This window comes from Peromyscus eremicus, chromosome 3 (genome assembly GCF_949786415.1).
Source record: "Peromyscus eremicus chromosome 3, PerEre_H2_v1, whole genome shotgun sequence".
NCBI classification, from domain to species: Eukaryota; Metazoa; Chordata; class Mammalia; order Rodentia; family Cricetidae; genus Peromyscus; species Peromyscus eremicus.
Genome location: NC_081418.1, coordinates 30,337,182 through 30,351,297, shown reverse-complemented (window position 1 = coordinate 30,351,297; position 14,116 = coordinate 30,337,182). Strand labels below are relative to the sequence as shown.

At 42.7% G+C, this 14,116-nt stretch overlaps 1 protein-coding gene and 1 long non-coding RNA gene across 12 annotated transcripts in view; one reads left to right on the top strand and one right to left on the bottom strand.

Annotated features, from left to right (window-relative positions):
* The window catches only part of St7 (suppression of tumorigenicity 7), a 238,527-nt gene that overhangs the window by 98,054 nt on the left and 126,357 nt on the right, over nucleotides 1–14,116 (bottom strand). For 7 of the 8 annotated variants that reach the window (XM_059257399.1, XM_059257400.1, XM_059257401.1 and 4 more), the window contains one exon: nucleotides 5,023–5,182. In XM_059257399.1, coding sequence (XP_059113382.1) covers nucleotides 5,023–5,182 — 160 coding nt within the window. Of the gene's footprint in view, nucleotides 1–5,022; nucleotides 5,183–11,837; nucleotides 11,927–14,116 lie in introns of all 8 variants that reach the window. The other variant, XM_059257407.1, reaches the window with a different exon arrangement.
* LOC131906692 (uncharacterized) overlaps nucleotides 1–14,116 on the top strand; it is a 35,203-nt gene that overhangs the window by 1,570 nt on the left and 19,517 nt on the right. For 2 of the 4 annotated variants that reach the window (XR_009378180.1, XR_009378179.1), the window contains exon 2: nucleotides 8,395–8,600. This is a non-coding gene — a long non-coding RNA (uncharacterized LOC131906692). Of the gene's footprint in view, nucleotides 1–3,879; nucleotides 4,234–8,394; nucleotides 8,601–14,116 lie in introns of those variants that run through there. The other 2 variants (XR_009378181.1, XR_009378178.1) reach the window with 2 other exon arrangements.

Genomic DNA, 14,116 nt, shown 5'->3' with positions numbered 1-14,116 from the left:
CCAAAGCTCTGAAAGGCTTGGGTGTAAAAGTCACTGACCATGCAGCCATATCCCTAAGTGTGGTGACATTCTCCCAAATCTATTTATACAGTTAGTTTATCTGGGAAGCATTGCTATATAAAAAGTTGTCCTCTGACTTGGTATTTCTGCATGGCCTCATTTATTTACAAAATACTCCATGAAGTTGATATTACTATTATCCCCATGTTTTCAGATTAAGATACTAAGGTTATTTTAGGAAAGTTAAATGGCAAGCCTTACTTAGGTCACTGACTGTGAAAGTCACAGAACTAAGACTAGAGCGACCTGAGCTGTCAATCATTGCCACTGAGCTGCTTTGGAAGTCATTTAATGTGGCATAAATCTTGCCAGGTATTGTATTAACACTATTGTTATTAAGGTATTTGAGGCAAGTTATCACTGTTAGGATCCTGCCCTCACTAACACAAATGTGCAGATCCTAACAATCACTCCATAGGTTAAATGGACCTTGAACTTTTCCATTTTCCTGGCTTTGCCTACCTAACGCTGAGATCACATGTGTGAGCCACCAAGCCCACCAAGAAGTCTTTTAGTTGCTTAATAGTTATATTAACTTCAGCTCTATAGTCCTTACAGAGGGCCTGGGGCAGCCACTTAAAATATCCAATTAATCCTTAAGAACCTGATTCACACGGTTGTGCACACCTACCTGTAATCCCCAGACTCGAGGGAAAAAGGCTGAAGGATCAGAGTTTGAGGCCACCTTGAGCTTTAGAGGAAGACACTGCTTAAGGAGAGAGAGGAAATGGGTACACAGAGAAGACTACCCAGCTGTCAGTCATGGGACTGACGGTTCCTGTACCTCAGCTTCCTCAAATTTAAAATGGACATAATAATAGGCATCTGCTTAATGGGGTTATTATAAGGATTAAGTATGGTGATGTCGTTTAAAACTGATAGCAAGTCCTGGGAGTATTAATATTAGTAGAACTGCATGGATTTCTATGGGGAGAATTGTTTAACTGTGGGAATTTGCCATCTGTGATGGTTTTAGGATTTTTTCACTTTCCCCAAGTTTGTTATTTCCATTGCTCCCTTGTTACCTTTTTTAAATCAGTGCTTGAACTGCCCTAATGATCCAATGAGCATTAATTTAGAATGCAGACTATATCATTATACAGCATGATTAGATTTCATTAGAAATGAGGGTTTTTATAACTATCTAAAATTTGAAGTATATTATGAAAATTAGTGAGATAGAAATGAGATGACTTGGATAGGAAGCCTAGTGTCGTGTCAGAGCTGCTTAGAGATCCAGTTCTCCTCAGGGATTGTTCGTGTCTCGGGGCTGCTAAGCTTGACTTTGGCACTGCTGCTTACATGATGGAGCAACTTGTGCTTTTCCCAATATCTATCTGGCAAAAGGCAAATGCTGCAGACCTTGTCTTTATGATATTTTATTTGAGAACAATAATAAATTATCAAAAAAATGCTCTCCTCAAGCCAAATTCTAGGTCTCACTGGGCTGTGAGAATCCCTTCTCTCAGGGAGAAGTTGGCCACATTTTAAACCTTGTGCATCACAGACTCATAAACTTCACCGAATTAAGAAATGGCAGTAAGACTCATGGTGATGTGGCAAAAGACATCAGCACAGTTTATCAGAAACCGTACATTTGGAGGGAACATAGCAGTTCAGTTCCCAAATCAAATCAAATCAAACAAGAATGTCTACAGACATGACCTTTGTCCAAATAAGATGAAGTGTGGCTACAGTGAGAAATATGCAGTCAACCACATTTCACTGACCACAGAGAACAGCCACAGAAGGGTTTGAACAAGGCTGCATTCAGTCCACCTTCCACAGAGAGGGGCTTTCAAATGCACTCGTAATCTGCCCTGTTTCCTAGTCCTTACACTACCACCTGCATCCCAAATCACTGTGAGCTGGGCCACCTCTGAAAGATTTCAGTCAAAACAAATAATATTTTAAGGAAAGGACTAACCAGTTTCCACATGGACCAATGTTTATATCTAAACATTGGTTTTCGTTTTATTTTTAACTTTGCCCGTGATTTTTTTTTCAAATAACGCAGTTAGACTGCCTTTGCCCGAGTCCATGGGATTTTACTTGCAAAGTTATATTTCATGTAAAATTCAGTGAAGTCTATGGCATTTTAAGAAAATCCACAGATTCTACTTTCTGTTATGAATTCAATCGCCTTTTTATTAGGTTAAAAGCAATAAGAAGTTTAATACAAAGTCATCTATTTTAAGGAAATACATGAATTATTTTCAGATCTGGACCTTTTTTCTCCTTTATACTAAGCTGAAATCAGACTGTACATAGAAAGTTATTAATAATAGAGATAGTTTTAGATAAATGTATTTTTGTAGTCCTTTCCTTATTCAGTAATAAAAACCAGCCAAGTGTGGTGGCTCTTGCCACCATAAATCCAGCATTTCAGAGGATGAGAAAGGAGGAATATAGTGAGTTAGAGGCCATCCTTGGCTACACGGTGAATTTCAGGACAGCCTAGTAAGACTGTCTCAAATAAAGAAATAAAAAGTGGACACACACATACACACAAAAGTCAACACAAGAGAATATAAAGTGATGTTAATCCCATGATATCTTGGTATTTCCATACCTGCATACATGCTTGTCAAACTGAGTTAGCCATATATAAACAGTCTAAATGTCAAAAAGAAGTAAGCATATTCATACCTAAATATACTTAGACAAAGTAATTTCCATTTTTCTAAAGGTAAATAAATATTTAAACATGTTGTAAAGTCATATCATACATGCTATATCTGGTATTCAATAAATTAATAGAAACAGGATGTAAAGTAGTAAATACTAGTGTAATTGAGTCAGTAATAATAATCAAAACTTTCATCTTAGACTGGTTAAAACCTGATACAAGTAAACCTGAGAATGCCCATGGCTATTATTTTTTAAATATATATATATATATATATATATATATATGTTTTGCTTGGTTTGATTTGAGACTGGATCTTATACTGCCTAGACTAGTCTTGAACCCATGGACTCAACTGATCCTTTGATCTTTGCCTCCCAAGGGTCTAGGGCTACAAATGTATACCTAGATGAATATATTGTTAAAAAGGATTTAGATTCTTCCTTGAAAATGATAACATCAAGAGTTACATAATAAGTCATGCGTCTACTAAGAAAGAAAGCAAAATTATAATGATGGGCCCGCAGGATTGCTTATCGCACAAGCCTGGCACCATGAGTTTGATCTGTCCCTAGAACCACCTAAAGGGAGAAGGAGAGATCTGACCACAGAGTTGTCCTCTGACCTTTACACATAGGCTGTGCACACATCCTTCCTCCAGTTATACACACACGTGATGATAGATAAATTAAAAAAAAATAATGTTACTAAGAAGGAGAACATGGACTTCGTACTGAATTAAGAAATGTCAAGAGCTTTAAGTGGGAGAAAGGAGGAGCTTTCATGCAAATATTAATGTAACCATTTTAAAGATCTTAAAAGGGCATTGCTTTCTGTTTGCAATCTGTTAATTTTCTGTACCGTGCAAATATACAGAAATTCGAGTCAGTCAACAATACAGTTACTCTCTGGGGTCATCACAACAGATACACTGTAATGGAAATTACCTGCCACTCTTATGTGATAATGATTAGATGGTCAAGATGACCCTTTTTAGAGCAACGAGCCATAATTCTTTGCATTGCCAGCTGATGCAGTGTGTGGCTGTGCTTGGGTCTCTTTCTTTCCATAAGGTAGGTGAGTTTACAGAGTCCCAGACAGTGTTATTGACTGCATGGTGCCAATTCTCATGTGTGAACCATTAGAATGAAGTAAGGCCAGACCAGGAGCTTCCCCATACCATTCGTGTCAGGCTGGACAAGCATGGCCTGGAAGCACGGCTTCAGCATCAGGAACAACATGCTCCTTGGGGCTTACTGACTAGCTAAGGAAGTTCTGACATGAGATTGAGTTGTGAAGAAAAAAAAAAATCTAACCTAGTTCCTAATGGCCTCCTTCCATCCTTCAAATCGCAGAACTAATGGAACCTCTACTCTCGGCTTGGTTGGGGATCCCTCCCTCAGTCCCCTCTAACTTGCTCTCTGTAGCACTGTGTGTTTCTCCAGTGCAATCAGAACCAATAGTGTTTTGTTTCCTCAGGTAATCCAATGGAGATGAGGGCAAGGACTTCAGCATTTGAATTCATAAGAACCAACAGAACCCAGGTTTGTAGTATGTACTTAGGGATTATTAATTGAGTTGACCTAGGGAAATCAGTTCTTACCTCTTGTTTGAACTCATCTGCTTAATTACTTTCAAAGGCGTGGCAGACAGTTGTGTAATACACTATGGATGCTACAAAGAAACAACCCCCCAGTCACAATGCCATTTGATAAGTGTCCCTAAAGGTAAAATTAGCAAAGATCCAAGAATTAGAGACAGTCTGTATGTCTATTAGAAAAGGCATTTGATTTTGGCAGTGACAGATGGGCAAACACAGGAATAAATGGAACATTGGTAGGTCAGATCCTAAGAAACAGGGAAGTACACGCAGTGACAAGTGAACTGTGGCAGAGGCAGAGTTTGAGGAGGGGGTGACGAGCAGCTTGTGCTGTGCTGAGGAACCTAGAATGTGGCGTCACCATCACTGGAACAGGAAAAGTAGGGCCTTTAAAACAGACAAGCAGTGAAATCAGATCTAGTTAGACTCGACATTCAGCCACCAATGCGGAAGAAAATGTGCTCCATGAGTACTCTCTACGCTATACTATAGGCTGCACCTCCTATATGCCTCATGCTAATGCTATTAACACTTGTTACGTTAAAGCTAGTGGAGCAGAAGTCAAATGAACAGCACACACATTTCCTGTCCCCAGGGTGCTTGCATACCAATTCTCTGATACAGCTTCCTTAAGTCCCTTGAAATTTAACATATTTTTTTCTCTGAAACTTAATCTTTTAAAAGAGTATTTCTGTGTTAATTTCACAAAAATTTTGTAAGAGACATTCCATACCTGAGACACTCTGCCTGTTGGAATCTGAGTCCCCATTACTGGAATTAGAATTATTGGAAGAGTTGTTGTCAACCCCTCCCAGAAGGGGGCGCAAGTGGCTTACTGACACTTGTTCAATGAAAGACGTTCCATACTTGCGAAAATACCACCATTCAAATATCTAGAACAGAAAAATAATGTGTGTTTATGACCTCAGTTTGCATTTGTAATTTCAAGACACATTCCCTTAATATATGTTTGCTATTTCTGTACACTTTTCAAATATATTTAATTCAGTCTAATAGATTTGAATAATTAACACCAATAATAGTTAAAAATTAATTAAAAATTAGTTAAAAATGGTTGTTCTCTGATGAAGAGGTGTTTTCAAAAAGGATATATAACTACAATGGCAGATAAAGGAATATTTTTTAGGTGTATTCCAAATTATTTTCCTCTAAGTAAATATAATATTCAAATAACAAAATCATCTTAGCTAAAAGACAACTCTAGAAATGCATACAGATACAACAGTTTTCCAAAAATATATCTTATACAGTGTTTTAGTTCTTGACATTTTGTATTTTTATAAAATGATACTCACCATAAAAAAAAACTTTTAAAAAATGTTTTAATTGTAAAAATAAGACTTCTTTTGAGAAATGTTGATTTTGGCAAAAAAACGAACACGGGGAAGTGAGACCTAGTGGCATGCTGCTTGAGAGATGGAGGCAAGAGTATCACGTGAACACAGGGTTGAAGGTCAGCCTGAGTAACATAGTGACACCTGGTCCCCCCCCTCCCCTCTCCCCCCCCCCCCCGGTTTTTTTGAGACCCGGTTTCTCTGTGTAGTTTTGGTGCCTGTCCTGGATCTCGCTCTGTAGCCCAGGCTGGCCTCAAACTCACAGAGATCCGCCTGCCTCTGCCTCTCAAGTGCTGGGATTAAAGGCGTGCGCCACCACTGCCCAGCCTATGACACTTGGTCTTAAAAAAGGTAGTCATTTCATGCACTCAATTCCTGAAACTTACCAGTCCCCCTCCTGCTAAGTGCTACACAACAAGCATTTGCTGTCCATCATAAATGTTTCTTAGTCCAAAGCCTTCCTGATTGTTAAGTATGTTGAATTCCAAAGGAGGAGAGAAATAGCTATCCTTAAAAACAAACCAGTCCTACTATACGGCTAACTGAAGTCAGAGCTTCCTGAGCACAGGAAAAGCAAGTGCTCTTCCCCTCTCTACTTCCAGCTATTCCATGCTGCTCTCTCCATCCTTTTCTCCCTATCCTATCTAACCACAGTTTGTTCTTCCCCAGTCATATATCACTCAATAGAAGACATTTTAGAATAGCTACTAGCTGGGCCGTGGTGGCGCACACTTTTTTTTTGTTTTTTTTTTTTTTGTTTTTTTTTTTTGTTTTTTGTTTTTTTGTTTTTTGAGACAGGGTTTCTCTGTGTAGCTTTGTGCCTTTCCTGGAACTCACTTGGTAGCCCAGGCTGGCCTCGAACTCACAGAGATCCGCCTGGCTCTGCCTCCCAAGTGCTGGGATTAAAGGCGTGCGCCACCACCGCCCGGCAGGCGCACACTTTTAATCCCAGCACTCAGGAGGCAGAGGCAGGCGGATCTCTGAGTTTGAGCCTAGCCTGGTCTAGACAGTAAGTTCCAGGACAGCCAGGGCTCCACAGAGAAACTCTGTGGGATGGGGGACGGGATAAAAGAATAGCTACTAGCCAAACACAATGGCCCAGGCCTTAATCGCAGCACTCAGGAGGCCAAGGTAAATGGGTCATAAGTTCCAGAGCAGTGAGCCCCTGACTCAAACAAGCAAAAGGCCAGGTAGGTTGACTCACACTTATGATCTCAGCAATAAATACAGAGGCTAAGGCAAGAGGACTATCATGAGTTCCAGGACAGCTTGGCTGCAGAAATCAAAAGAAGACAACTCCCCCCACCCCCCAAAAAAAACAAACAAACAGAATAACTACATGCCTGAGTCTCAAAGGATAGCTGTGCTATTCTTTATATATGCAATGTACAATTAACATAGAATTAAATATACATATATCCTTGTTTATTTCATTAAAAAGTTTCATATCTGCTCCAGAATGGACATTGGGCTATTATTGAAAAACTGGTGTTTTCTCATTTATGTTCTACTGGATGCAAAGGACAGGAAGGGCATCTATGAAGACCAAAGAAAAGTACCAGCCAAACCAAACACTCCCAGTCATATATGGGATACCCTGATTAGTTACAGGAGTTACTTCTCACACTACAGTGTTTAAGGAGAATATAGTTTGAAAGTTACGTGGATATGGGACTCATTTGTGTACAGGAGGAAGAAAGTTCAAGAATAGTAAATGGGAGCACAAAGGTCCTGGTGCCCACAAGTCTCTAGAGAAACAGGGATATTAAGCATGCATGATTTCCTCTTGCTGTGGGATAATGCTTTAGTATACTGGTTTAATAAAATGCTGATTGGCCAGTAGCCAGGCAGGAAGTATAGGTGAGATAAGCAGACAAGGAGAATTCTGGGAAGAGGAAGTCTGAGTCAGGAGATGCCAGCCCACCATCTGGGGAGCAGCATGTAATGGCACATAGGTAAAGCCATGGAAAACATGGCGACATATAGATTAACAGAAATGGGCTGAGTTTAAGTGCAAGAGCTAGTCAATAGTAAGCCTGAGGTAATGGCCAAGCAGTTTTAATTACTATAAGCCTCTTTGTTTACTTGGGTCTGAGCGGCTGTGGACCAGGTGGGACACAGGAAAACCCTCAGCTACATCCTCTCAACATAAGGAATATAAAACCTGTTTTTCCATCCAGAAAGCTTAGAATTTGAAGTGATTAACACCCTGGAGATCTGCATTCTCTGAAGGACTAGGCCATATCAAGCTCCCACAACCAGGACCTGAAGTGGATAGTAAAGTCTAAATAACCCTTACATTATCTATGTAGCCAGGGGCTCCCCCAAGCTCCCAAAACCAGGACCTGAGATGAATAAAGTCTAAATAACCCTTACATTATCTATGTAGCCAAGGGCTCCCCCCAAGCTCCCACAACCAGGACTGGAGGTGACTAACAGCCCAAATGACCACTACAATATCTTCATGACTGAGACCATATCAGATCCTTCCCTAGGCCCTCATACGAATACAGGTAGCCTATTTCTAGAACACATCTTCTTGGAAGAAATGACATGAACCCTAAGTTGAGTTTCAATGTAATTACACTTCTGTGTGCAGCAGGGATTATATTACACCAGGAAACTTTTCCCCAAATTGTACTGTGTATAAATATGCTGGCAATAAATGGCTGGGCAGCAGACTCTCCAGAAGTTTCATGCGGCCTGATGAAGTCAAGCTAAACAGAGATTTCATTCTTTCCTCTTCACAGGTGCACCTGTGACCCTGCAGGGGCCCCCACAGGTAAACATACAGATTATGGTTCCATAAGGACGTCTATAGCTCCAAGCAACTTATGTGATTTATTTGGATACCAGTACCTTCAACTTCATAAAGTGGAAATCACATTTATCTTCAAGAGTCCTCGGTTTTCATACCAGCTCAGTGTGAAGCACCCACTTCAGTGTCTGGTCCACAGTGAGTTCTCACAAGTGCCAACACAGTTACGACTTACTATGTAAGTGGCTTGTCCACCATACCCAAGGACGGAACACCTGTGAGTCCTACGGGGGGTGGGGGATGGGGGGGTCTTTTTGGTGATTGTTTTGTAGCATCCTCCAAAACGAAACATTTCTTCCTAGAGGGAAGATGGTTAAGAGATGGGATGTTCTAAAGGGAGGTAAAACATCCCATCCTTCAGGCAAGCTCACTGAAACTTGGCAAGTAAATGACTCGGGAGCTTCAGGAAGCTTGAACTGACTCGCTTTACCAGGCCCCTCATGTCTCATGCTTATATAAGCAGTAATGATGCTGAGAGACAGTCAGACCAGCCAAGCAGCCTGGAAAGGACACTTTTCAGTCTGTCAAGCTGCCTGCAAGTTGTGCAGTGTGCTTCAGGTATCCAGCTTTTGTGAGCCGTAAGCCACGCTGAGCTGAGTTCTTGGTGATGGGAGTCATCCCTGCTCCTGTATGGAACCTCTCATCTAGGTAACCCCAAAGGCTTTTAGTTCAGCAAGATTGACTTAGTCGTGTCCTTATTGGTCTAGCATTGCTTCCGTGTCTGGGGTGAGCAGATGTTTATTCACAGTTCCCCAAGAACGGTGTCGTGCATACTGCTCCACAGTTCAGTTAGTGCAGCATCTTCTCTGTCTCTAGGATGTTAACAAAGCATTGTGACAAGGTAGTCTACAAAGCTCTCAAGAGGCCTGCCTCAATTACAAGAGGATGAAGGTTCCGAAGACCCCCTTATTGGTCACAGAACTGGCAGTGGTTCCCAATCAGTAGCAATGAAGTTTTTGCTCCGCTTCCCGCTGTGTTATGCTATGGGAACACCTACTGTGCCACATTTCATCACACAGCATCAAGTATTCCTACCTACTCATGAGTGAGAGCCCAGGGTTACAACAACCACGTCCCTGCACTGAAGTCCTTACCACAGACCCACAGTGCCCCTGACATGCCAATATCCATCGCATACACAAAACCTTGAGATTTCAAATTCCTTAGTTCCTCTAGCAGAAACACAGACCAACACTAAAATGGACCTCACAAAACTATGTAGGGAATCCTAAACTTACAGATGAGGAACAAAGACTGTTCATCAAGATGAGTGACCTGACCTGAATTGCAAAGCTAATTAAATTGTTGCTTAGCCTAAAGGCCCAGCTCTCTGTCACTCTCTTTCTAAACCTCTTTATTAAACAAAATAAAAAATAAATAACAATGCTTCATTTAAACCAGAACTGACACACACACAGTCCTTCACTTGTCTATAAGTGTCCTCTGACAATCTCCCTATGCTTTCTAGTTATAAAACCAATTCAGAAGCAGTCTATCAAATGTGACCAGATAATTCAGCCCAAGAGGAAAATGACTCCAACTGACTGAACATTTGCATTAGAACTCAAGACAGCCCTTCTCTCCAGACCTTCCTACTTTTAATGCAGAACTAACAAGTAGACAGGTGAAGATAGGTTACTCATGAAGTTGTTTGGGGGCAGGGAGCTGTGTCTTCCCAGACTTGTCATTCATCAGTACTACCGTCCCATCTGTGTAGAGGAGACACTAGTATAAAGAATGGCCCCTGTCCTTACAGTGTGTATCAAAAGCACAGGAAAAAAGGAAGGACTCGCAGCTATCCCAAACTTCAAACCAAGCCCTTTCATTTGAGGTAGCCACGTATTCCAAAACTCATCAGACTTGGAGGGAGCACTTTGCAATATTTTTAAAGTGCTGAGCAGATCCAAATGGGCAGATGGTATTATTTAAGGCATACATATTTGGTGTCACTTTGAATACATTGCCCTGGTGCATACCTACAGTGTAAACAGTAGAGCACTCAAACAAATTTAGATTTTAAAATAGTTCTTAGACGTGCTAGTTTAGTGGCCCTGGAATACTGACTGAGAGGGAGGGGTGACCTCTTGCCTACCAAATAACTTAGAATTTAAAATGTAGAATTATGCACTTCTTAGCTTTAAAACCTCAATTCCCCTACCCTTTCTCCCATGCATGCACCATCCCTAGAGTAATACAGAATAAGGATGGGAACTCAAACCATCAGTGGGTGGTCAGCATTGAGGAAGCCAACATGACTCTGTCTAGTTTAAGGGCAAAGCCACTCCTAACTAGAGAGCCAGGATCGGTGACCTCAGCTGGTTACCTGGATTCTCAAAGCCACTCCTAACTAGAAAGCCAGGATCGGTGACCTTGGCTGGTTACCTGGATTCTCTGGGGCATTTTCTAGTGTGCGTAGTCAAGTTAGGAGCACCCAGTTAGCACAGGAAGGAGAAAGATGATGCAGTGATTATAATGCTGATGGAGAGCTAGTAATGATGGGCAAGTGAATTAACTGCATGCAATCTAAGTAAACAGCAGAATCATAAAGGTCTGGGGGTGGGGGTTGTTGGAGGTTTTTCTTTGTTTTTTCTTATTTTAAAAAAGAAAGGCTCACACACACTTTTGGAAGGGAAGAGAAACCATGAAAAGAGACAAGCTGAAGATGCCAAAGCAGAAATGACCAAGTGGCATGATGCCAAGATCCCAGGACACATAGCCTCCCTCCCTCAGGAGGCAGCTTCCTGTGCATGCACATGCACAAGAGTGCTGGGATGGGGGTGAGAGGTGTGTGTGTGTGTGTGTGTGTGTGTGCACGTTGCATGCCTGTGCATGTGGGTGCACTCACCCATGTGTATACATGTCTCTTTAATTAGCAGAAGAAGGTCATCTGAGCATATGAGATAAAGCAAGGCAACTGGCAAGCTCTGCCGTGACGGCCATAACTGTCTTCACTCTCCCTTCAGTGTATTCTTTTCCTTCAGACCCTTTCCAAGTCCCTCCCTCACAACTCAAGACTGACGGTAACGGAAGAGAAAATAGGAAGGAAGGATTGAAGGGAGGAAGGGAGAGGAAGGGAGGGAAGGAAGGAGGAGTAGGAGGGAGGAAGGAGAAGAAAAGGAGAGCACAGCTCTCTTTTTGTATGCTGTGTTTATAAATACTGTATAGCTACTGTGTGGGGCAGGCCTCCTGCTTCCTAGTGCTCAGCCAATCCCTCATTAGCCACCTGTTTCCCTAAACAGCTGTGGCAGCTCTGTGTGGCACTGACACTCATAGGCTCCCACCCGCATTTCTGGGCACCTGCTGCAAAGACTAAAAAAGGCAGGAAGATGAGGCGCTCTTCAAGGTCAAAGCCCACCTACATGCATATATACTCACTGGGTAGGATTTTCTACTGTAGCATTCTTTCATGTGGCCTGGAGCTGAGGATCACTCTCTTGACGCTAAAGAGTGGGTCATGGAGATCACTAAGAATGGGGAGAATGTGGCTTGTGTCATCTGTCCCAAGCCCTGTAGCTCATGCTGTGATTTTGCTACAGATTCTGATTGAGGACACCCTCAGAATCCAAAGCAAGCTCCCCAGTTCATTCTGATGCAGCTAATTCATGTACTCACTGTATTACCTGTACAGTCAACTGCTAGCCATGGAGTTCAGGGCACAGAGAAACATAAAAAACACAAATATGGGAGCTGAAGAGATGGCTCAGTGGTTAAGAGCATTTACCACTCTTACAAAGGACCAGGTGTGGTTCCCAGCACCCACATGGTGGCTCACACCCATCTGTAACTCCAGTTCCACAGAATTCAGCTCCTCCTTCTGGCTTCTGCAGGCACCAGGCACATACATAGTACAACATAGATACATAAATTCTGGCAACATACTCACATACATAAGAAAATCATAAAACAATTTCTAGTTTAGAAAGGAAGAGGACAATGAGTGATTACAGAATAAAATATGGCAAGTTGTGTTAAGTGTTGGTCTGTGTTCTAAACTGGCCACGTCTGACCTAATTTTCATGGCCAAATGGGAAAAGAAAAAACTATCTCTTCCTAAAAACTTTGTAGTCTTCCACTTTACCGCAGGCCTCCTTTAGAGGCCATATTTGTCTCCTCTTGTCCATTCCCTCACTCATCTATTTCATATCTACTTGGTCCATTTCTGTGAGTCTGTGAAAATGAAAACTAGCGATTTTCGTACCTGCCAGTAGCTGCCTTCCCAGGCAGCACTGTAGGAAGTCAGAAGGGCAGGGCAAAACAATGGACAGCGTGTGGCGGCATGGGCTGGGGAGAGAGGCCCTCCCCACTGCCTAAGGCAGGTGGGGGAGCTGGCCCTGAGGCCACAGGAGTGGGAGAACTGTCCCTGCCTGCCACCAGCTGCCACACCCTGGAGAATAGGCCCTGCATCTCACCTGAGCAGCACGATAGAGTCAAACCCACTGGCAGAGGTGTGGTGAGCCAGGCCTGAAGTTGTGAGCATGGAAGAGCTGTCCCATCACTCAACTGTCATGTAGTGGCACAGGCAGGGGGGAGATGCCCTCCCCTCACCCACCAAACTCCCATCAGTGCCTGAGGCAGGTGGGAGAGCTGGCCTTGAGATCCTAACAGTTGTCCTTACCCCTTATCAGCCGCAGCACTCAGGAGAGTGGCCCCCATGCCACACCTGGGCAACACAGTAGAGCTGGCCTTGAAGGTGTAGGTGTGGGAGAACTGACCCTGAAGACATCAAAGCAGAAGAACTGGCCCCGCCCCTTGCTCATTGCTGCAAGGGGTGAACTAGCCAGGACAATGCAGGAGCGCTCCCCCTGGTGGTGAGGACAAGGCACAGCTGGTCGACTGACCAACCCTGCAAATACCCAGGCCCAGAACCAGGTTAAGAGTTGACCCACCCCAATATCCACCCCATCTGTGATCTGCCGGAGCATGTGGAAGGACTGGTCCTGCAGACCCAAAGCTGACCCATGACATAGGGCAACAGCAGGATAACCAAGAGGAGTTCCGGTGAGGACGCAGTACAATGTGGCAGAAACCACAGGCCTTGAACCAGACCAGTGACTCTTTATAATGAACACTTGCATGTAAAGATGTATGGACAAAAGGGTTTTCTGCGTGACTCATGGTGTCACACTACAATTTCCATGAGGAGACTGATTTTTTTTTCTTTTTTTTTCTTCTCAAATTTTATTTTATTTTGGGAGGATTTGCCAGGGCAGAGAGAGGATATGAAGTGACAGGAAATGAATGGGATGGAGATGCATGATGTGAAAGATACAAAGAATAAAGAAAAAGAAAGTTAAAAAAATGGACAGTGAAATCCTAGTGGTCACCCCACCCACACTCGGCAAGCAGGGCTGAGCAACTGGATGTCTAGGTCGGTGCTGGTTTGCACTGGATGGCGTCTGGGTGTTCTGGCTCTAGCCCTGCAGTTTCATGGTTTGCTATCTTCTTATCTATTGCTAGTTTGTTTATCTTCTTCAGTTTTTCTCTAATTGTTAATCCAATCAAACGCTCTTGTTCACAGATCCTGAGTAGTGCGCGCGCACACGCGCACACACACACACACACACTTTGCCTGGGCCTTGGGCTCCTTCAGAAAATCATTTTTTTTTTCTCAAAAGGATATTTATCCCATTCATGAGGACTTTAACCTCAGGACT